General features: G+C 38.3%; 1 protein-coding gene across 1 annotated transcript in view; it reads right to left on the minus strand.

Annotated features, from left to right (window-relative positions):
* The window catches only part of ITGB1 (integrin subunit beta 1), a 75,560-nt gene that overhangs the window by 37,217 nt on the left and 13,815 nt on the right, over positions 1-24,528 (minus strand). Inside the window, exons 2-6 of the mRNA XM_077808294.1 lie at positions 7,902-7,971; positions 7,501-7,586; positions 5,356-5,578; positions 1,914-2,084; positions 1,373-1,611 (exon numbers count right to left, since the gene is read on the minus strand). Coding sequence (XP_077664420.1) covers positions 1,373-1,611; positions 1,914-2,084; positions 5,356-5,578; positions 7,501-7,586; positions 7,902-7,971 — 789 coding nt within the window. The remainder of the gene's footprint in view (positions 1-1,372; positions 1,612-1,913; positions 2,085-5,355; positions 5,579-7,500; positions 7,587-7,901; positions 7,972-24,528) is intronic.

Genomic DNA, 24,528 nt, shown 5'->3' on the forward strand with positions numbered 1-24,528 from the left:
ATATATAGCATTTAAGACAGAGGGAGGAAAAAGGCAAAATACTCATTAGAATCTCAGAAAATTCATAGTTAAAGCTGAAATTCTAAAATAATGCATTGGCTTCTCCTTTAAATAACAGCAGCAACCTTAACTCTGACTTAATAGTTTAACAGTACAATGATATTGTAAAAAAGCAATAGCTCGTGCTTGTGTTCTGGAATTTTGCATTGTACAGGTGTGTATCAGTACCAATGACTGCAGGTGAAACTGTTTGGGAAATAACAGAATGAGAAGGTGGCACATTACAGTCTCTCAGGTTTATTTTATAGTATTATGTTTAACTTAGAGCTTCAAGTGTAGACCCAATGGTTGTACATATCAAAAAGTGCTGGCATGTCACTACTGAAATGGCCTGTACTGAAGGTTTTTTTGTTGGTGGTTTTAGAAGTGTTTTAAATGAGAAGTATTGTGTGACATACAGTATTTTCATTTCTATGTCTGGAAAGCTGGCGGCATGACATGTTACATTAGCTTCTAAGTAAAGGTTTCTAGAATTTCTATTTGTAACAGGTCTTCCTATTGTTTTGTGAGTGTGGTGAGTAGGAAGGAAGAGAAGGTTATTATACACTTAAGATGTCACTTTCCTTTTGTTATCTCTACTGGGGCATTAAGGCTGTAATTACTTGAATAAGGATGACAGAAAAAAAGGGGGGTGGGCTGGGATGGAAAAAGTGTAGAAAGTTGTGCCCTGGCCAAACTCGAACCAGAACAAACTACTGAGGAACTAAGGAAGTTTTGTGAGCAAGTGTTTTCTAAGCTCCTTTGTGAACGTTTTGAACTCGGAATCCACTGGTCCATAGAAGTCCCCCAAAAAGTAGCAAAAATTAAAAAGGGGAGAGTTAAGTTCTATCTACTCAGTATAAGTGGCCTGTAAAAAAGTGCAATACACAGAAGTGTTTTGCATATATTTTAAAAGAAAATCATGAAGGGTACATTACATGTAAAAGTCATTTGAGAACACTTGTTTGATCTTGTTAAAAACATCCATGTGCCGCAAAGATTTCATGATTTTGACTTTTCTTTTACAGAAACTTCTGGGAAGAGAATGTTCATGGACTGCCCTCCACACCAAAGAGGGCTCATATTCCTAATTTCAAATTTCCCAGTAGGGACCTTCAGTGAGTGGAATGTACATACTATATAACGTAAGTGCATGCTTCCAGTTCTGTTTGCTCTGTCTCCACCCGCTGCTCTAAGGATAAATCTCAGTCTTGGTTGGTAAAGTGAAATGTAGATCTGTTTTTAAATTTCAGGTCAACAACAGTGAGACGCTCTGACTGCATTAAAATAGTTTGATCTAATATAGTAGTAATGAAAATTGATATACACTTACTCCACAAACTGCAACTTGCATTATTGCATCAAATCCACCTTCAGGAGAATCCAAATTGCCAGAAATGTGTTGTTTACCTACAAGTTCATTGAACGTCTTTCCGTTACTGGTAAGGTTGAGCACGTTTTTGTAACTAAATGGACTCGTACAGTTTTGGTCCCCTGTACAAGGGTTCCTGAGTTTGGCTGGTGTGGTACTTATATAAGGCATCACAGTTTTCTCCACAAAGGAGCCAAATCCTAAAACAGAACAAAACCCCTCAGTCAGAGTGTAATTCTAGTATATATATAATCATGATGGAATAGTGCACAGTTCAAAAAATTTCAATTTTCCCCCTCAACATTCCAAATATTCTTTTGGAACAGTTTCTAAACTGTACTTTACTAGAAGAATAGCAATAATATGAATATTGCTCATTTTTCTTCTATTATTTTTCAGACAGTCAAAAAATACATCAGTAAATTCAACTTTACTATTTTTAAATCTACAAATGGGATTTTTCCCTTTTCCCACGCCCATTAATTAATTAATCCTTTCTTACCAATTCGAAAATCTGAAGTTATTTTCTTCATTTCTGTCATTAGAGCAGTACCAAGACTCTTCACATTCTCTAAATCATCCTTCATGGAGTAAGAGAGGTCCATAAGGTAATAAAGATCAATGGGGTAGTCTTCAGCTCTCTTAAATGTTAATGAAAATGTCTGTGGTTCCCCTAAACCAACAAAAATAACCCCCATTCATTACAAAATGAAGAGTAACTGAACTGACAAGAAATATAAATTCTTTATTGAAGGTCTTTCACCAACGTCCTAAAAAAAGGTTCACCACAACCATGAATAAGGTTACTTCTATAACTGGAAGTGATCAACGGCAAATTAATATATCCAGGATTTTCAAAAGTTACTAACAATTTTGCATGTCCCATATGAAACACCTTAAAGAAGCCTGATTTTCAGAAAGGTCTGAAAGCCAACTCTTTGAGATCAGGTCCCTATAGGTTGTTTTATGTTGAATACATGAAAATCTGTGACACCAAAAATCAGTAGTCACTTCTGAAATCTTGACCTAAATATTAATTTCAACAAATAACGTTCCTGCAAGGTAAGTAGCACAGCTATTTCCCCCTGTCTTTTATGCCATTAAAACACATAAACACAAAAGACTATGGATATTGTAAAATTAAGGAGGTAAAAAAAACTTAAAGGAAATTAAGAGTTGGTTTACCCTTTCATCCCTATCTCACCCTGTTGTGATTACTTATTACAGCCTTAAAACATGGGGTGAGCTTATATAACATGCAATAAAAAAAATCCAACAAAGATAGATCCCCTTTAAATGAAAAATTCAAGGATGAAAGACTTATTCCAAGATTTCTTTTTGCAGAAACATTGAAGAATTTAACGAGTACTTGAAGCACCTTAGAGACTAGCAAATGTATTTGAGCATAAGTTTTCGTGGGCTAAAACCCATTTCATCGGATGCATGCAGTGGAAAATACAGTAGGAAGATATATACATACACACACACACAGAGAACATGAAAAAATGGATGTTGCCATACCAACTATAACGAGAATAATCAGTTAAAGTGAGCTACTATCAGCAGGAGAAAAAAAAAACAACCTTTTGTAGCGATAATCAGGATGAATATAGTCGACTGAATGTCTCACAGTGAAACTAATCCTTAAAATTCCACTGCCAACTCTGGCCAAGTAACCAATGGTTTCCAAGATTATTACAGATGGCAGATTGTCCCCCCTTTAGATCTGGATAGGCTTCATTAGGGCCCTGTATACCCAGACCCTACCAATGTGAAGGTTTCTGCCTGAAAGTGCAGAAACTGACACTTGGAACTTAGGGCTACACTCAGGACCTTACTGATATTCTAAAGTCTTGGGAAGATTCTACCCTAAGATGCTATAGAAGGATTTGGAAAACCTTTTACTAATGGTGTTAAGAGTGAAATCTAGTTCCCCTTCATGAGCCATACAAGTCGGTTTTAGTTTCTTCTTGACTATTTTAAATTACTCACAGGCCAAGGCCATGCCTTTGAGCCTCCGAAACTCACAGGAAGACAGACACACTGACTGTCTCCCTTCATACTTCTTGAAAGTTATTGCCAATGTGAAGCTTCAAGTCAAAGGGCCACCTGTAATGGTAAGTCACTTTAATTTCACAAACCCCCATGAAGCCACCATTCAACCCCTCACAAAGCTTCTCTCTTCCATCTGACTTTTAAAGTCTTTTTAAAGTCTCATTTTTCCAGCCATTACTTTGTCTTGCAGAGTTTCTTAGTTTGCAACTGTCTCAACTAGAATCCTAACTTTAGTTCTACCCAGATAAAGTAGTTCTTGAATGAGCTGATACCTAAATCAATTCTCCATTTTATCCAAAAGATGGCAAGACTTTTCATTGAGCCTGCTAGATTCCTAGATCTCTGGAGTACTATTGTAATTTTCTCTTGTAAGAACTCTGTTTTCCTGTTCAAAAGGAGCCAAGTCTCTATTTCAGGGATTAAAATGGCTACACAATTACCTTGTGGTTTGTGCTCATTCATCTAGGTCTGTACCCACTTCTTTGGCCTCCTAGAACAAGGTATCTTATACGGAAACCTGCAAATCTGGCTGCTGGGATTCTGCTCTCATGGTTACCAAACCTCAAAAACTAGTTCTCAACTAGTGCAGCCTTTGGGCACAGAGTGCTTTGGCAGACAGCAGTGCTCTTATAACTTTTCATTCTGTGTGTTTTTCATCTTCCCTCCCTTTTATTATTAATCTGTGTAGACTGTTGGTCCTTCATCAGTTGAAACTGAGCCGATCACAACACGTCTTCCCATCTTCTCTTGTGCTAGCCATCCTTTGTCATGCTTGTCCATATCTCCTTGTTAGGAAATCATCCCACCTCTTTGGAGGCTGACTGCATGGCTGTTTCTGTTCTCGTGGATACCACTCGGATATCACTGCGGTCCATCTGTTGTTGCTGAGTCGGGCCACATGTCCTGCCCACCGTATTTTGCTGAGCCTGCTTCCAACATTATTTAGTTGGGGATGTAATTGCAGAGAGAAATGCCCAAAAATGTTCGTTCCATCACCCTCTGTGTGACAGTTGATGTTCTTCAGTCTTTGTCAGCGACCATGTTTCTCTGCTATATAACACCGCTGGAAGCATGGTCGAGTTAAAAAGATTTGCACGAGTTGTTTTGCTGATCTTTCCTTGGAGGATGTCCTTGATGTCACTGAATGCGCGCCATCCAGCTTTTTTTTCTGTGCAACAGTTCGCCTTTCTGATTGTGGCACATGTTGACTTCCTGGTCCAAATAAATGTATTTATCAACCTTTTGGATCTGCTCTCCTCCAAGAATTATTTGGGTTCTTGGCAGAACATCTGATCTCACATATTTCTTTTTCGACCAGTTCATTTTTAATCTGACTTGACTACTTTTCACATTCACTTCTTTAAGCATTCTCTCAAGCTGAGCTGTATTTTCGGCTATCAGCACTATAACATCTGCGAACCTGAGATTGTTTAGCTACTCACCGTTGATATTAATCCTGCCTTTCAAGTCTGCTTGTCGAAAAACCAATTCAAGACAGGTTACTACTCTATTTTCCAGATGGACATGCTCCAGGATGACAGGTCAAAAGCACTACAAAATGGGACAATTTTGTCTTAACTTGTAAACTAGTCCTTTCGTAGGAATATATTTACTAATGCAAGCCCCCTACATGTTCTTTGTCATCTTTTGTTTTTAGCTCAATGTTCTGTGTCAATTACGCCCATCTACCTAAGCTTTTCTCTCATTCACCAGGTTATCCGAGCGCCTGGAGTTACAGGGATGGGACTGCTCTTCTTCAAATCGCTGCGCTTCCTAGCAACAATCATCATTATTGCAGAAAGATATATGTAGCATTAAACACATCAAAGTCATAAATAATACTGAAAGCCTAAAAAATTATATGAAGATGAGAATTAATATCTCCATACCTGTTCGCAGCTTCAGTGTCAATTGCTGTGGCTGGATCTGGGTAATGTCCTCTGGTTTGAGATTTTCTGTAGTACCTCTGCTACGATTTGTTACCTCTTTATTTTTGAGGATTTCTTTGGTACCTCTAGGATTTTCTGTTTTATTTGGAGAGCAGCCCTTACTCTCTAGTGCTTTTAAGTCATCACATCGGGCAGAAGTTGGCTCTCCTTCTTGTAAAAAGTTCTAGAAGATATGGGGAAGAACATCATCAAACTCACAGCAATTTACAATCTTTGACACATGGCTTGAGCACATAACACTACTTTTGGTATTTACCCCATTATTTTTATGCACCAAGAACCTCTAGAGACACTGGCAAATTTTTAAAAGTGTATTTTAAATTGTAAAATATAAAACTCAAATATATTGTTTTACTAAATTTAGTAATGACTATAGTGAAAAATTTATCCAGTGCAGCAGCTTACGGTTAACTTTACTAAAGTCAATCTGTGCATGTGACTGACGCAAGGTAAAAAAAAAGTGTTCAAATTAACTCTTCCAAGAGAAACATGAAGTCACTATTCAATTAGCTACTCTGACTGAGATGCTCGAAAACCACCACTAGCAAATGGGAAAATCTGCCTTTCCTCAACTAGCCTACAAGAGACTGAACATATGTATTTGATATGTGCAGCAACAGAACTTTAGTTTTGCTTTTTTTGGAAATGTTGTAATTAAATAGTATGTCACAGTATTTAGGTAGACTGTAACAGAATTACAGTGCCTTGATGACCCGAAGAAGAGCTCTATGTAACTCAAGAGCTTGTCTCTCTCACCAACAGAAGTTGGTCCAATAAAAGATATTACCTCACCCACCTTCTCTCTTTAATGCTCTGATGTATACAACTCCTGACACACTTGGGAAAAGTTCAATGAGGAGGAGAAAGAGAGGAACATACTTCTGAACTAAACAGTCTCGGAAAACTTCGTCTTGAACAAAAGCTACCATCCCACAATCCACAAAAGCACTTTGACCTGTAAATACGGTATGAATACATGCACTCATATGGCTTCTAGTATGAGGCATTTTTAATCACTGAAAGAAAGGCGAAGTTTTTTCAATACATAAACAAAAATTGAAGATATTTATGCACGGCTCGTAAAACGTGTCAGACATATTTATTGATGTGACACTGGCCCGGAGCTACATGAATCTGCAACCAAAACAACAAATTTGAAGTTTACGAAATATATTCCAATATTTACGGAGGGTATGTGTGTGTGTGGAACAGTAAATAGGTAAGGCTTACTGTCTTATTAATTTACATTATAACTTGCAATTGGCAGCAACCATTCTAGTTAAAGTTGTATGTAACAGACTCTCCACTAACATTCCTGTTTTCAGTTTTGTATAGTTGTCTGAAACAGTCACATTTCAGGTTGAGATTTTCCATACCTGATCCCTGTTCAGGTTTTTTTTTTTGTTTTTTTTTTTAGTTGGAACAAACAGTTCAACATATGTGGCTAAGACTGTAGAATAAATTGTATGGTATTATCTTGTATTATTTGATACATAAGATCAGACCCTGTACGTTCAATCTTAAATTTTGCACTTCCTGACTTGAGTGCTTAATTACATAACCTTGCATTGTCTTTTTTTTGTATGAAATATAAAACTAAAACACCAATCCACCCTAAGAATCAAATACTGAAACTTCAACATTTCAGGTTTAAAACCTATCTAAACCCCTCAAACCTCTCACTCCCAGCTTCCCTCTTCCACTTCGTCTGTATCTAAAATTACCAATCCTCTAATGTCACTGGGAGAATATAATTAAACACACCCAGACAGACTCCAGGCTGGAATGATTTTAAATAACTATGAGACAGATCTCCTAAAGTCTATGTGCCCTTAACATTTGGCAATGAAAGAGAGATCAAAATCTCTGGCACTTTCTGATGGGCAGAGCTAGCCAATCCAGATTTCATCCCGTTATTTAGCATAAGATACTTGAATTGTTCTTCAGCTTTGATTTAGACATTGTAGACACTGAAATAAATAGCTACTATTGAAAATCCTAAAATAGGGTAAGAATAGATAGTTTTTAGGGTACTAAAATACCTAAGACAAAACATCAGAGAAAGCATTTCACAAATATACTCACTTCCTCTTTGCACCAGCCACAGTTTGGTCCTGCTTGTATACATTCCCCACATGATTTTGCATTAGCTTTTATACAATCACTTCCACCTGTCAGGGAACAGAAATAAATTATTTTATCTTAAAATATGCTCGTAATCACACACTTAATTTAAAATAAATAAATTACTCACTACTAGCCATGTAACTCAAGGTTAATCCAGTTCAAACAGGCCACCAAGAAAAAGCAAAATATGAGCTATTATTTTATTATTATTACTGCTTCTCTGACATGTTACCATGAAGTACATGAAGGCAAAAGTGTGCTATTTATATTAAATGAAACCATGGTAAAAATATACAGTTCAAGTTTACTTTAAATCTATCTATTGCTGAATTCAAGGTTTTTACAACATTTAGATGTACCTGGTTGGGCAAATCCATGCCAAATCGAGCAACATAGTAGTACAACCCAGATGAGTGAGTTGAAATTTGTCTGAAAAATAAAATGTAAGTAGTTGAGCTACTAATATACCAAACATAGTAGGACAGCATGGTAATATGGACATACAAATGTGATTCAGACATTATTGTGATAACATGCCTCAATTAATTTTGTCAAATAGGTTAGGTGAGAGTGTGTTATGACCTGGTTAAACAAAATATGATTGTACTTCTAGTATATGCAGATTGGACGTCATACTAGGAAGGTACCACTGTGGAGAGTTTATTTTCAAATTATTTTTTAAAAACTCTCTTGACTTAACACAGTGAAGTTTGAACCCTGTTAGGAATATGAGGGCTTTCCTACATAAACATTCAGTTTGCAGCAAGCTAGGGTGTGAATCTGCCCCTCCCTAGCTTGCTGAGTACTAACTGTCCATGGAGACCCTGCTGATGCGGACTAACAATTCCTCAACATGCTCTGATCTACCCTGCTTTGAAACAGCAGTAGATCAAAACATACTAACCATTAGTGCAAGGCAGCAGGGTCTATATGGACAGTTAGTGAACAACAGGCTAGTGAGGGATAAACTTACACTCTAGCTTGCTGCAAACTAAATGTTCACGTAGACAAGCCATAAGTAGCACAATTTTTCCCCCTCCAATGTGTATTACTTTGCATTTATCAACACTGAACTTCATCTGCTACTGTGATGCCCATTCATTTTGTTTGGTTAGCTCCCTCGGACGTTCTTCACATTCTTCTCTGAACTGACTAACCTAATCAATGCTGTCATCTGCAAAATTTTGCTACCTTACTGCTCACCCCTCCATCAGATTGTTAATAAATATATTAAACAACGCACCTAGTACAGAATCTGGAGATATCTTGCTGTTACCTTTTGCCAGGATAAAAACTGATAATTTATTCCCTACTCTTTGTTTCCTGTCCCTTAGTCAGGTTTTGAACCATGACAATACTTTGCCTCTCATGCCAGGACAGATTCATTAATTTAGTGGCTTCTAGTTAGAGATCTATCCAAGGCTTTTCAAAAGCATAAATAATTTATGTCAGTTGGTTCTCCTTCATATATTCTATTATTGACACTTTCAGTAAATTCTAACAGATTTGTGAGTCATGATTTTTCTTTGCAGAAACCGCATTCTTTAGAACCTATCCTATCATGATCTTCCCAGACTTTTATTTTTCTGTTTTTAATTAAAGGAGTACTTGTGGCACCTTAGAGACTAACCAATTTATTTGAGCATGAGCTTTCGTGAGCTACAGCTCACTTCATCAGATGCATACCGTGGAAACTGCAGAAGACATTATATACACACAGAGACCATGAAACAATACCTCCTCCCACCCCACTGTCCTGCTGGTAATAGCTTATCTAAAGTGATCATCAAGTTGGGCCATTTCCAGCACAAATCCAGGTTCTCTCACCCTCCGCCCCCCCCCCCCAAACTCACTCTCCTGCTGGTAATAGCCCATCCAAAGTGACCACTCTCTTCACAACGTGTATGATAATCAAGGTGGGCCATTTCCTGCATAAATCCAGGTTCTCTCACCCCCCTCCAAAAACCACACACACAAACTCACTCTCCTGCTGGTAATAGCTTATCCAAAGTGACCACTCTCCCTACAATGTGCATGATAATCAAGGTGGGCCATTTCCAGCACAAATCCAGGTTTTCTCACCCCCCCCCACCCCCATACTGTGTTCTCATACTGTGTATGGGGGTGGGGGTGGGGTGAGAAAACCTGGATTTGTGCTGGAAATGGCCCACCTTGATTATCATGCACATTGTAGGGAGAGTGGTCACTTTGAATAAGCTATTACCAGCAGGAGAGTGAGTTTGTGTGTGTGGTTTTTGGAGGGGGGTGAGAGAACCTGGATTTATGCAGGAAATGGCCCACCTTGATTATCATACACATTGTGAAGAGAGCGGTCACTTTGGATGGGCTATTACCAGCAGGAGAGTGAGTTTGTTGGGGGGGGGGGGGGGGGCGGAGGGTGAGAAAACCTGGATTTGTGCTGGAAATGGCCCAACTTGATGATCACTTTAGATAAGCTATTACCAGCAGGACAGTGGGATGGGAGGAGGTATTGTTTCATGGTCTCTGTGTGTATATAATGTCTTCTGCAGTTTCCACGGTATGCATCCGATGAAGTGAGCTGTAGCTCACGAAAGCTCATGCTCAAATAAATTGGTTAGTCTCTAAGGTGCCACAAGTACTCCTTTTCTTTTTGCGAATACAGACTAACACGGCTGTTACTCTGAAACCTGTTTTTAATGGTTTCAACAAATTTCCCAAGTATAGATGTAGGCTCACTAGTCTATAATTCTCTGGATCCCCCCTAAAGTCTTTTTCTAAATATAAGGACGATATCTACTATCCTCCAATCTTCTGGTATAGTAGCTGTTTTTAATGAGACTGCAAATTTTTGATAGCAGTTCAGCCCAGGGTGGATGATATTTAAAAAAAAAAAATTGTATTTTTTAAATTTAAATCAAATAGAGGGGTTTTTTTTAAATAAACCTATTTAAAATTTATTTTGATATTATGTCAACCTATGTTAATACGTAAACTTACTATAATTTATTAACATCATTTAATTGTAAAAAATAAAATTATGCAGTACATGTTTGCTGCTAAGTTTTAAAGAAAATCAAACCACTGAGCTGGCAGAAGCCACTGGCTAAACACCTGGAACCAGAGTTTATTGAAATGATAAACCAGCTTTTTAACAGCAGCACCCTTTTCTGCAGGTGCAGAGACTATTTTCTTCATTTCAGTTTATTCAGCTAATTCAGTTCAATTACTTGCTCCTTCAAAATTAAAAAACCGATTGGAAGTTAAAAAAGCAGGAAGACTTGTTTTCCCTCTTCCAATTTATGAATAAAAACTAGGTGTAACTAGTTCTAAAGTAGTGACTAGTTCTAAAAACTTGAAGGACTTGACCAAACAAACAAACAACTCAATTCACTGACTATAGCTCATACTTAATTTGTTTCATAAATTGGTTAATTTTAAATGCAAAACACGTTTTGATTAACTTGCTTTTTTTCTAATGTATCCAGCTCATTTAAGGTAGCTTTATTTAATCAATAAAAAAATCAAAAATGCTGTTTGTGCATTTTAATTGAATTTTAATTTCCATCCAAATAGAGCTTGACACAAATCATAAGTAATAATAATAATAAAAAAATCTAGTAAATAAGTGTATTTTCTACCATAATTAAAATGAATGTAAAAATTAAGAATCTGAATAAATGCAAATTATGCTTCACAATTGCTTAAATAAATATGTATAGTTATTGTGTATCCTCTTGGTTACCAAAAAGCAGCATTAAATTTATTGTAAACGCTATATTTAGCTGTAAAAAACATGACGTAATGGCTAAAAGCCAAAGAGAATCAATCTTTCTTTAGGTAAAGAATTAAAAAGTACATATCCACAACAAGATTAAGATCAATTATTTAAATCAAGGTTCCCTGCTTGCCAATTTAAATCATGATTAAAATCAGTGATTTAAAACGGCTTTGATTTAAATCAATCCACTGTGCTTCAACCACTTCATACTTAAGCTCCATCAAATCTATTGGACGCATACCATTCGGGCCTGGTCACTTAATACTGTTTAGATTATCATTTTGTTTCAACATTTTTCTTCTGACACCTCAATTGCTGATAGTACCTCATTTTTATTACCAAAAAAGAGTGGTTATCTCCCTGTGATGATGACTGATACACATAAATCATTTAGTTTTTTATAAACATCCTTAATTGGTCCCTTTATCCCTGGTGAGCGAGCAGACCCACCCATTTAAACTAAACGTTAGAAAAATGCCCTGATTTTGTGATATGTTGGACTGACTAATAGTCTCTCATGGAAATTTGTGGAAGCATCATTTTTCAGTTATTTAAAATGAGACTGAACAAAGGCACTGTATAATATACTAAAGAGAACAAGCCGGCATTTTGATATGACTTAACAGGTTTTCCCTCCTTATTCACCTTCCAGTCAACTGCTGTTTTAGGAAGATGCCACAATGATGAAACCACTCTTTTCCTGTCATTTCATTTAGTCCAAATGGCCATAAGTTAGTTAAATACATGCACCATTTTCAGAATAAATTACTCCTTCTGTTCTCAGAGTGAAGGTTGGTGGAGGTCATAATATAGATAATCCCAGGTTAGAGTACAGATTCTAGTATGTACAATAATGCTCCATAGTCTGTTGGAATATAAATAGATATGAAATGTTTTTATTTCCATGGTTTCATACCATAGGTAGTTATTTGAAGCTCTCCTGGACATCTTGAAAATACAAAAATTAGATGTAATTGAATTTAGGCAGGAAGAAATCAAATTTAGTAAGATATTTTACTGTGTAAATGTAAAAACTCAGAGAAACTATTAAAAATAAGACTCTGATCAGTTAGAAATAAAAACACAAAATTTTCACATAACTATTTACAAAAGAAACGTCTCATTCTGAGTGTAAAATGACTTTAAAATGGATCTGAAAATGTCAGGAATCAGGCAAGACAAAAAAGGATTAAGTGTTTTGTTTACACTACAAATCTTAATAAAGATATCCCTAAAAAATATGAGTAAGCTACATATTACGCATATTTTATATGAAAAACACAGGATTTGAATGCTTATAAACCACTGTATCCAGAAAATTACTGGACTGTTAGTTTCCCTTATTATTATGGAAATACCTGGTAGTAATTCCATAGTGTTCTAAAATGAAGCATATGGTCCTGTTTTTCTCAACAAGCATATAGCCAATCACTGTGACATTTAAGTTCTTAGGCACTTTACATTTTCTATGTAATTCTTATCTGGTTTCTCTTCATAACATTTTTAACAGAAATTATTTGAAAATGGGCTCTGGCTGCAACTTTTCTTTGGCAGCCTTACATTTCTTTGCTGACAGATTTCTCTTAAAAATTGTCGATTTTTCAAAAATATTGGAAGAGAAGACAATTATTAGTAGATCTGGGGCAGTGGGGATAGGCTTTTTGTTTTTTATAAAGGATTTAGGAGCATTTTTAGTTGCTAGTGAAAGTTTACATACTCTGTCCCCAAGCCTGATTGATAGGGGATAGGTGCACCAAAGTCTGACTGAAAATCTTCTCCATCAGGATCTACACTTTTTTATCCAGTTTTATACTACAATGGAAAAGGTTTCACATGCAGCCACAGAGGCTGCATTTCTGTCCCCAACAGAATTGCCCTCCCCATCAAACTGCTAACCCTAACTGAAACATAAAAAAAACAACCTAAGAAATTAAGACACAAAAACATAACTGTGCAGCAGTAAGGGTTCACACACACGAAAAGAAATGGAAAGTTAAGCTACCTAACAGTGCATAATCCTTTTAGTCCCACACACCTTACCAATATCCAATTACTGTACACCAGAGACCATGCACTGCATCCTGAATTCTGCCCCAGTAGGGGTCTGAGCCTTCCTCTAACTTCCATGTGCATGTTTGCACCCTTTGCCAAATTACCCTCTCAAAAACCGACTATCACACTTAACATCCACAACTCTTAATGTTTGGATAAAGGGGTCTGTGCAGAGGGTGAAAGAGGGGAAGAGTTAAGGTTGCAGTATGCAGTCTGTGGTGTACAGTACTTGTGGTAGTGGTAATGGTAATGAGCGTGCCTGTGGATAAAGAAAGCTATGTATTGTTAGGTAACTTTGCATTTCCTTGCTTTTGTGGGTTTGTAGCAGGCATATTGTGCATGTAGCAATCCTGTTTTACAATTAACTTTTTTGTGTATTAATTTACAAAAAGCTTCAGTTTAAATATAATAGAATATATGCTGCTTCTTTTCACTGTATTAAATTCCGTAAGTAGAATTAAATTGCTGGCACCACACAGCCTTTACTGTTAGAGGAAAAGAGAAATTATAAGCAGATCACCTTTTTAGGGAAGCCTAACTGTGGACGCACAGCAAATCCATGCAGACTATATAAATAAGTCTATAAAGATGTGACACACTGTTGAAGCTATGACTAAGACAGCTTGGAACAGAAACATTCCTGAGGAAATGCAGCCCTGTGATGAATGTAGTTCTGGGCACAGATTCCTCATGAAGTTAACAACTAAAATGTCTTTTTCCATATATGGGAAGGCCAATGCCTCTCCTGAAACAAGTGGCCTACCCATCCTATACATACTAGTTCACTTCCTTTAACTGTATTGCTTAATAGTTTTTCCATCTGGGCTGTTAAATAAAACATTTCAACAAAGATTTGTATCTCTGCTAATTATGGATCCAGACACTCCTAGCAAAATCACAAGCACCCTCAAGCTCCAAGCGCCTCGCAGCACTAAACCACACGATACTGTACCAGAATATAATTGTTTGCTACAGCAAATGCATGAGGGCATTGTTTAGGTATTTTAAATAAACCACTTTACAAAAAAAATCTGCCTTTTTCTTAAAATGCTATGATTTTTTTTTCTGATTTAACCATTTTAAGTTTAAAAAGACCAAACCTGCAAAAGGTTAAATCCTCACTCCTATTTACTGAAATTTTTCCAGCTATCAAATCATCCAGTTTTGCTCTTTCCTACAAAAACAGCTTAAACTATCGCCTCATGAGAACATGATTTAAAATTAGAATTGCCAACTTTCTACTCACACAAAACCCAACACCCTAGCCCTGCCCCTTCCCTGAGGCCCTGCCCCTCACTCAGTACATTCCCCCTCCCTAAGTGGCTCTCTCTTCTCCACCCTGACTCACTTTCACTGGGCTGGGGTAGGGGGTTAGGGTGCTGGAGAGGGTGATGACTCTAACTGGGGGGCCAGGCTCCAGGGTGGGGCCAGAAATTAGGGGTTCAGGGTTTCGGAGGGGGCTCCAGGCTGGGGGTTGGGATGAGGGATTCAGAGTGCGGGAGAGGGCTGTGGGTTGAGGCAGGGGGTTGGAGTGCAGGAGAGGGTGAGGGCTCCAGCTGGGGGTGCAGGCTCTGGGGTGGGGCCGGGGATGAGGGGTTCACAGGGTCTGGGAGCGGGCTCGGGGCTGGGGCAGGTGTGTAGAGGGGGTAAGGGCTCCGGCTGGGAGTGCAGGGTCTGGGGTGGGGCTGGGGGATGAGGGGTTTGGGGGAGGCTCAGGGCTGGAGCAGGGGGTCGGGGCTCGGGTTTACCTCGGGCAGCTCCCAGGCAGCGACGCAGCGGGGCTAAGGCAGGCTAGTTCCTACCTGTCCTGGCTCTGCGCTGCACCACAGAAGCAGCCGGCAGGTCTCTCTCCTAGGCGGGAGGGCCAGGAGGCTCTGTGTGCTGCTCTTGCCCACCGGCATTGTCCCTGCAGCTCCCATTGGCCGCGGTTCCCAGCCAGTGGGAGTGCAGACCCAGTGCTCGGGATGGGGGCAGTGCATGGAGCCCCTTGGTGCCCCCGCCTAGGAACCGGACCTGCTGGTTGCCTCTGGGACACAGTGCACAGCCAAGACAGGTAGGGACTAGACTGCTTTAGCCCCGCAGCACCGCCGACCAAACTTTTAATGGCCTGGTCGGCGGTACTTACCAGAGCCGCCAGGGTCCTTTTTCAACCGGGCATTCCGGTCAAAAACCGGATGCCTGGTAACCCTACTTAAAATATTTCTGCACATGAACATCTGTCTAATGGTATTTTAGCAGAAATTGTGTATGTACCTATTTTACAGAGGAAGATTTCTACATAGCTTTGGGCCTTTGCACATGTGGATCTCTGAGTTTCCTTGCTATTTGTTTCAGAGTGGTAGCTGTGTTAGTCTGTATCAGCAAAAACAACGAGGAGTCCTTGTGGCACCTTAGAGACTCCCAAATTTATTTGGGCATAAGCTTTCGTGGGCTAGAACCCACTTCACATGCATCTGACGAAGTGGGTTCTAACCCACAAAAGCTTATGCACAAATAAATTTGTTAATCTCTAAGGTGCCACAAGGACTCCTCATTGTTCTTGCTATTTGTACTTATCTGTATTGTGTTTACTTGGAAGGTTTTTTAAAATAAAATATAACAGTGAAAAAGTTTGAGGCTACTACTTTGTAATCACTCAGAAGGATGGTTCCAGTTGTCAATGAACAAAAAAGGATGAAGTCTCCTTTGTAATGTAGTTTTAATTGAGAATGAAACATATGCATATTGTTTAATGTGCCAGTTCCTGTGGCATGTAGGTGCCAAGGTTCTCCCTCAAGAAAACCCAGGCATCTTGAAACTTTTTTCCCTTTACTATATAAGCAGTTAGCTATCATTTATTAAATTAGTGGTAGCATAAATGTGCTTGATACAGAGGATAAGAGTAATGGAAATATGAACCTTTCCAAGCCACCTCGTCCCTTCTCATATGTTCAGATTGTTGGAAGTATTGTAGTCTTAACACATATAAAGTTTGTATTACACAATGTATATGTGATACAGTACACAACTTGCCTGGGATGTGGATCAGGAAGCTTCAGGATTCTGGGAGGCAAAGGTTAAGGGGCAGACACCAGAAGCAGGTGAAGCCCATTAAGTTAGTTACGGACACCACTAGGAAAGCTGAACAGCTACAGGGAGCGAAGTTGGCTACCCACCTTCAGAGAGGATCCAGCTAATATGAGTGAATTTGTTTTGAAGCCTAGTTTAAAGGTAATTCAGGATTTCTGTTTATCTTTCCGAAAGAAAGCGAAAACTAGATATTTTTGTTTACTAAATACTGAGATAGGGAAATTTGGAACTGGGTGAAGGGCAATCCTCAGAAGAGAATTTTTATTTTATTGATTTATATTCCTGAGGTTTTGGGTTTGTTTTTTTTTTTTGAGGTGGTGGGAGAGGTGTTCAAGACCTTTTGCCCATCCTAAGTACAACACAGTTGCAATTAACTCTACCCTAGACACTAACTGCGGGTATCTGTAAGTTATGCGAATTCTGTAAGCAACAACTTTTTATGTTCCATAGCAGCACTAGACCACCAACTAATAGATTTCCGATATTCTACAAACTGTCTCCCCTCCCTTTCTTACACCTTCCACCCAAATGGGATATTCTCTCTTTGTTTAGGACTGCAGTTGACATGACTTAAATTTTTTCACAAAACTCTCAATCAGGTTTCTAGCAGTAGGTTTTATGCAAGGCCTCCTGTACTCTGCAACAAGCTTGATGCAAGTTCTTCAATAAGGTGCCTATTCTAATTCTGTGGCAAGCCAGCGCAGCAATTTGGAGAGTCTGTAGCAGCTTCAGCTAATTTTAAAAAAATAAAATAAAAAAATTGTGTTGAACTAAATATCAACACTAAATACAATTAGCTAACGTTTTCCCTCTACTGATCCTTTAGATGGTACCCCAATTCAAATGGTAACCTCAATTTAACTGATGCAAAACTGTTGCCTTTGACTGTGACAGCCCTGAAACAAAAGGAATATTTTAAATAAAAACTGGCTTACACTAAGTCACCTCAATTTCATGTGATAGTTTGAGATGATTATAATAAAGATTGCCTGAAAGGCACAACCTTAATCAAAACTTCTGAAAACTAACGAAGCACCCAGGGGCATGGGCAAGCAGGGGCATGGACCTCCCACAATGATCAGTGGGGGCACACAGCCCCTCTAGCCCCAGGGCCGCGGAGGGAGCACAGAACGTGCCCCTCCAAAAGTGGTAAAATTTTTATTCCTATGCCCGCCCCTGAAGTACCAGTCTTTCATGCGGTTACTAGTACTATATGCTACAGAGAGATGCACTGGAAATCCCCAACATACAGATATTTACATTGGTAGAAATATATGTAGTGATAAAATTAAACAGGTTGCCTTACAGACAAAACAAATGGCTTCTTTATGATGTTCAAGTAGTATTGCCATATCAATTTACGATGCTATGATATGATGTATGCTTGACTAAACAGACATTGGGTGTCAAGAACCACAGGTCCCCTCACCTTTGTTTTGTGAGAGCTAGGTAAGAAATCTAATAAAAATGTGAACTGACTCTTAAATTCTCCTGTTGCCTTTTCAAATTAACACATTACCAGAAGGGAGCACAACCAGAAAGTAAAACACTTCACACGGTAAGAGTTATTCCCTCCAAGACCTCTTTGCACTCAGCTCGACTCCAGCCTTCGCCACTCAAGTATCTTTATTTGGCATATAGCAATGCTACACTAAGTTGATTAGGCTCAAATGCGGGGGGTGGGGGGGGTGGGGGGAGTGGATGCAAGGTACATCACAGCTCCAAAGTTACACAGAAACCCTCTCCCTTTATATACATTACGCATCTCATCGCTATTTGCTATACATTGCATCACACATTCTTGGATTGGCTTGTTTACTTTGCAGGAACCAATCACATTTCACAGGCTATCCACAGTTCGACTTCCTCTTTACCTCCTCTCTACATTCCTAACTTATTTTGCCCCTCCATGTGTTAATTACTCATGACAGGACAGGCCTCAGCTACACCAATCAAAGGGTAATTCACTTGAGTGCTGAGCTGCCATTTTCTTGGTTTTGCTAATATAATGCTATTGACACACCAAGTTCAAATTCTCTGGGTGGTTAGCGGGAGAAGAGGTAGCTGGCAAACACTGAACTATTCCGTATTCACAGAATTTGAATTTTAAAATGACTGGGCCAAATAACTATACAATGGCCTTTTTACAGGAAAGGGGACATGCATTTTACAGTGAGTACTGAGAGCTGAATAGCAGGAAATCTTGATACAAACAAATGTCCTCCTGATGAAGGAGTCTTTATAAAGCTGATGAAATGAAGGGGCTTAATTGTCTTATGCCAGGGAACTTCATTTCCTACATTTTTGTATCTAAATATCAGTATAGCTTTTATATGGAACATCCCTATGACATAAATACATTGAAATTAAGACTCAATTCTGATCTTGCAGTAGCACAAATAAATACCTTACATCAGGGTAATCAATAGGCAGATTGCAGGCCAAATCCGGAACACAAGACACTTTTGAACGGACCCCAAAATCCTTTTATTTACTTTTTATCATTTATTTAGTTATTATTTTCTCTGAAGTCTGGACCTTGACTATACTTTGACCAAAAAATCTGGACCTTAACAAAAAATAATTGACTACCTCTGCCTTACACCAATTAACGATTGACTTAGTTCAATGAAGATACCCAAAGTTGACAGTGAGTGTTGTCAAAAAGTACTCTCTTCACAGCATCACAACCAGAGGGAAAGTATGTGAAAGTGAGATCTGTATAGAGTAACATTTGCCTATAGATTATGGTGCCAACTCGTTTTTAGCAGTTAGTACAAACACTTCAAAATAAAAATGGATTCCAACCCTGGGACAAGAAGTGAACTATCACCTGTTAACATAGAAAAACTGGAAAATTGCTTTCCCACTAATTTGAAAAACAAGTTTCAATTTAGACAGTTGACTACATTAGATTAATCACCATTAGGGTGCTAACTTAAACATGCTACAAGCCAGGGTTTGTTGTTTAGGGGACAACTGAAGCATGCACTGTGAAGCTATAACCAGAATATTCAACAACATTTATTGAACCTTATTTTTCCCATTACCCTCTACCTATCTTGTTGTAAGTGAAAAATATAACTATGTGGTTTCTCAAACTCTGTTTGATAAAGTTAGAAATGTAACTGAATGACCCTGTTTCTTAATACATATTGTGTATTTGACTGTATCCCCATTACAAACCCATGAAAGAAACTAGGTTTAAATTTTATTCCATGAGAAAAATTTCTGTATAAAGGAAGTTAAAATTAAATAGGAAACTACAACTTCCTGTTCAGTTTGGACAGCACAGTTACAATGTACTGGTACCTAGTTTAGAAAACCTTGTGTAGAATCGGAGACAAGGAGAAATAGGAAGTTTAACCTTTGTCTTCTAGCCATGCAGAATCATACCATGGTTCTGTAGGTCCTACTAGGGAAGCATTATGTCCATAACTGTGAAGCTTAATCAGAAGCACTGATCATTAGAAGTGATAATCTGTGCTTCTGAACAGTTAGTGATGTTGTCAGTTGTATCATGTATTGCTATAAAACGTAAGTAATGTTGGGGGTAAAGTTTTTAAAAGTGCCTGAGTGATTTAGTCTCACTGAAAATCAATGGGACTAAAGAACCTAATGGGATTAAGAGGCTTTCTAAATCTTGATTCCCAAAAATCATAATTGAAGATTCATATATAAACAAATATCAGTCTATAACATCACCAGGCTCAGACCATGGCTCAATAAAACTGAATTGGAACGACTCATAAATGAAGTCTCTAGAGTATTGCTTTTTATATGTAGGATATAGTTGGTTCAAAATACAGCAGCTCACATTATAGGCTATAATGTCTTGATAATCAGACTCCTGTTAAAGTCTCTGTAGGCTTGCTGTCATTGATTTCAAAGTAGTTCTATCCATAGTCAAGACCCTTGAATGGATATGGCACAGCCAGTCTTTCCAGCTGAATATTATGGTCAGAATTAATTTGTTTTGCCTTAATTGTAAACTTGGCTCAGGGCACTTTGTTTCTATGTATTTCCATATCTCCTTCACCCACCCCCACCTACTCTTCTCCCCACCCCCCAAATTATGAAATTCACTGACTAATGGAATTGAAGACACTAATCTTCACCTAATTCAGAAGTCCAAAGAAATATTCACATAATTCAAAAGTTATAATAATTAGACAGCTTTGAAGGAGACACATATACATGATTATCATGATTGCAGCTGGTGAAGTGTTCTAAATAGATCCCTTATGTTGATAGAAATAATGTGTGCTGTGAGATACTGCATGTTAGAAGAAGTTAACTTAACATTGGCACATGACAGGCAGAAAGAAGGAGTGCAAGAGAAGCAGGAAGAAGTAGGGAGGATGGAGTGACAGGAAAGGAGGGCATAGAAAATGTTGAGAACAAAATTAGCATAGTATGAAAGATGAGAAACCAATTTGTTAGTCTCTAAGGTGCCACAAGTACTCCCGTTATTTTTGTGGATACAGACTAACACGGCTGCTACTCTGAAACCAAACATATGGTGGGAGAAGGGCAGCAATAGAACGAGCAGGGGAAAAAACTTCAAATGGGCCACAAACAAGCTGGGAACAACAGCTTGAAAGAACCAGGCTGTAGGGGACAATGTGGGGACGCTGCAACTGCCAGAGGCCTGTTTCTTTGTTATGAGCCCAGTAAACACTGGCTGCATCCAAGTATATGCCCCATCATTCAGTGCACTGGAATGGTTTCCTAGAAGGAGCAATGTGGATTACACGGTTCCTACTTCAAGACCTTACAACCTTTTTTCCGTCTTTAATGGTTGCACAGTGCCCAGCACAATGGGGAGATGGTTCATTACTAGGGCTCTTAAGGGCTACTATAATACTAGTAATCATTTAATTTAACACACTTATGCAGATTCTATTATGTTAAGTGGTTTTTGAAGTGTTAACCTGGTTTATACAGTTTACTTTTGTCCTAATGTGGACAAGGCCTTGTATACTATGCTTTCTTCATACTGCTTTGTTTAAAATGTGTGTCCAAGCCAAGATTCCATGGTTTAAGAACAGGTTTCAGAGTAACAGCCATGTTAGTCTGTATTCGCAAAAAGAAAAGGAGTACTTGTGGCACCTTAGAGACTAACCAATTTATTTGAGCATGAGCTTTCGTGAGCTACAGCTCACTTCATCAGATGCATACCGTGGAAACTGCAGCAGACTTTATATATACACAGAGAATATGAAACAATACCTCCTCCCACCCCACTGTCCTGCTGGTAATAGCTTATCTAAAGTAATCTTCAGGTTAGGCCATTTCCAGCACAAATCCAGGCCTAACCTGAAGATTACTTTAGATAAGCTATTACCAGCAGGACAGTGGGGTGGGAGGAGGTATTGTTTCATATTCTCTGTGTATATATAAAGTCTGCTGCAGTTTCCATGGTATGCATCTGATGAAGTGAGCTGTAGCTCACGAAAGCTCATGCTCAAATAAATTGGTTAGTCTCTAAGGTGCCACAAGTACTCCTTTTCTTTTTATGGTTTAAGAAGTTATTCTGGTAAACCTATCAATGTTAGAAAGGCAAGTATTGCTTATAGACACGTGGGATTTTTACAGTTTATAAACTATGCATAAACACCGCAAAAAATAAATTAACTAGAACCGAACTGAGACTTAATTTCCGGTGAGATTGTTAATACTTTATTTCTAGGGCTGTCAAGCAATTAAAAAAATTAATTGCGATTAATCGCGCTGTTAAACAATAGAATACCATTTATATAAATATTTTTGGATGTTTTCCACATTTTCAAATACATTGATTTCAATTACAACACAGAATACAAAGTGTACAGTGCTCACATTATATTTATTATAAATATTTGCAATGTAAAAATTAAATAGTATTTTTCAATTCACCTAATACAAATACTGTAGTGTGATCTCTTTATCGAGAAAGTTTAATGTACAAATGTAGAGTTATGTACAAAAAATAACTGCATTCAAAAATAAAACAATATAAAACTTTATTGCCTACAAGTCCACTCAGTCCTACTTCTTGTTCAGCCAGTCGCTCAGACAAAAGAGTTTGTTTACATTTGCAGGAGATAATGCTGCCCGCTTCCTGTTTACAATGTCACCTGAAAGTGACAACAGGCGTTCACATGGCACTGTTATAGCGGGAGTTGGCAAGATATTTACATGCCAGATATGCTAAACATTTGTATTCCCCTTTACGCTTTGACCACCATTCCAGAAGACATTTCTATGCTGATGATGGGCTCTACTCAATAACAATCCAAAGCAATGCAGACCCATGCATGTTCATTTTCATCATTTGAGTCAGATGTCACCAACAGAAGGTTGATTTTCTTTTTTGGTGGTTCAGGTTCTGTAGTTTCTGCATCAGAGTATTGCTCTTTTAAAACTTCTGAAAGCATGCCCCACACCCTGTCCCTCTCAGATTTTGGACAGCACTTCAGATTCTTAAGCCTTGGGTCAAGTGCTGTAGTTATCTTTACAAATCTCACATTGGTACTTTCTTTGCGTTTTGTCAAATCTGAAGTGAAAGTGTTCTTAAAACGAACATGTGCTGCGTCATCATCCGAGACTGCTATAACATGAAATATATGGGAGAATGCAGGTAAAATACAGAGCAGGAGACACACAATTCTCCCCCAAAGAGTTCAGTCACAAAATTTAATTAACACTTTTTTTTTAAACGAGCATCATCAGCATGGAAGCATGTCCTCTGGAATGGTGGCCAAAGCATGAAGGGGAACATGAATGTTTAGCATATCTGGCACATAAATATCTTACAATGCCGGCTACAAAAGTGCCATGCAAACGTCTGTTCTCACTTTCAGGTGACATTGTAAATAAGAAGAGGCAGCATTATCTACTGTAAATGTAAACAAATTTGTTTCTCTTAGTGATTGGCTGCACAAGAAGTAGGACTGAGTGGACATGTAGGCTCTAAAATTTTACATTGTTTTGGTTTTGAGTGCAGTTATGTAACAACAACAAAAAAATCTACATTTTTAAGTTTCACTTTCACGATAAACAGATTGCACTATGGTACTTGTATGCGGTGAACTGAAAAATATTTTCTTATTTTCGCAGTGCAAATATCTGTAATAAAAATAATATAAAGTGAATACACTTTGAATTACAACACAGAATACAATATATTTGAAAATGTAGAAAAAACATCCAAAATATTTAGTACGTTTCAATTGCTATTCTATTGTTTAACAGTGATTAAAACTGCGATTAATCCCAATTAATTTTTTTTAATCGCGATGAATTTTTTCAGTTAAATTGCGTGAGTTAAAGGTGCGATCAATCGACAGCCCTATTTATTTCTTCTACTCCTATTCAGATATCTTAACCAGTGGTTTAGCCATTTGCTGTAGTTATACTATTAACTCTATTACATTTCTCCTTTGACAAGTTCTGCGTTTGTGTGTTCTAAACAATCAAAATCTTAATGTATCAACATTTAAAACTGAATTTTAGGTACTTTTGATGTAAGAAAGAACAAATAAAAAGATGAATATTTTTTCTAGCCTATGCAGTTCAAAAGCATGGCAGGCAGAGGTCATGGCAGTTATATCTAATTAAAATGCTAGTGATACAAATTCATTGAGTATTTTACTTGTGGGTTATGCCTAATCTCAACTGCAGCATCTGCATCCTTTGTTGCAAAAGCTGCTTTGGAAATTCACAAATGCAAAGTCCTTGCTATCCTAGTACCCAGATGACATAGCCAACCACTATATTAGAGAGAAAACAAGAGAAAGAAAGCCTGAGCTCTGGGGGATCTTTATTCAGCATGCCTGGGCAGGTTGTGAGCAGCAGACCTACCAGCAGCACAGCGCCCCCTATTGCCCCACCACTAGAGCATTGGGGTCATCACTGAGTGTGAGGGGGAAAAGCTCCCTGCTGAGCACCCTGCTCCCTGCAGCACAGCGCCCCCTAGTGCTGCAATGGGGTAGTGGGTTCTCACTGCTGTTGTCATCTTCCTCCAGTGTGTCCTGTCTTGTCTTACTCTGCAGTTTCCTTGGGGCTGGGATTATTACAAGAATATTGTCAGTCCTTATGTGATGCATGGCTAGAAAGGGTTA

The sequence above is a fragment of the Eretmochelys imbricata genome, chromosome 2 (genome assembly GCF_965152235.1).
Source record: "Eretmochelys imbricata isolate rEreImb1 chromosome 2, rEreImb1.hap1, whole genome shotgun sequence".
NCBI lineage: Eukaryota > Metazoa > Chordata > Testudines > Cheloniidae > Eretmochelys > Eretmochelys imbricata.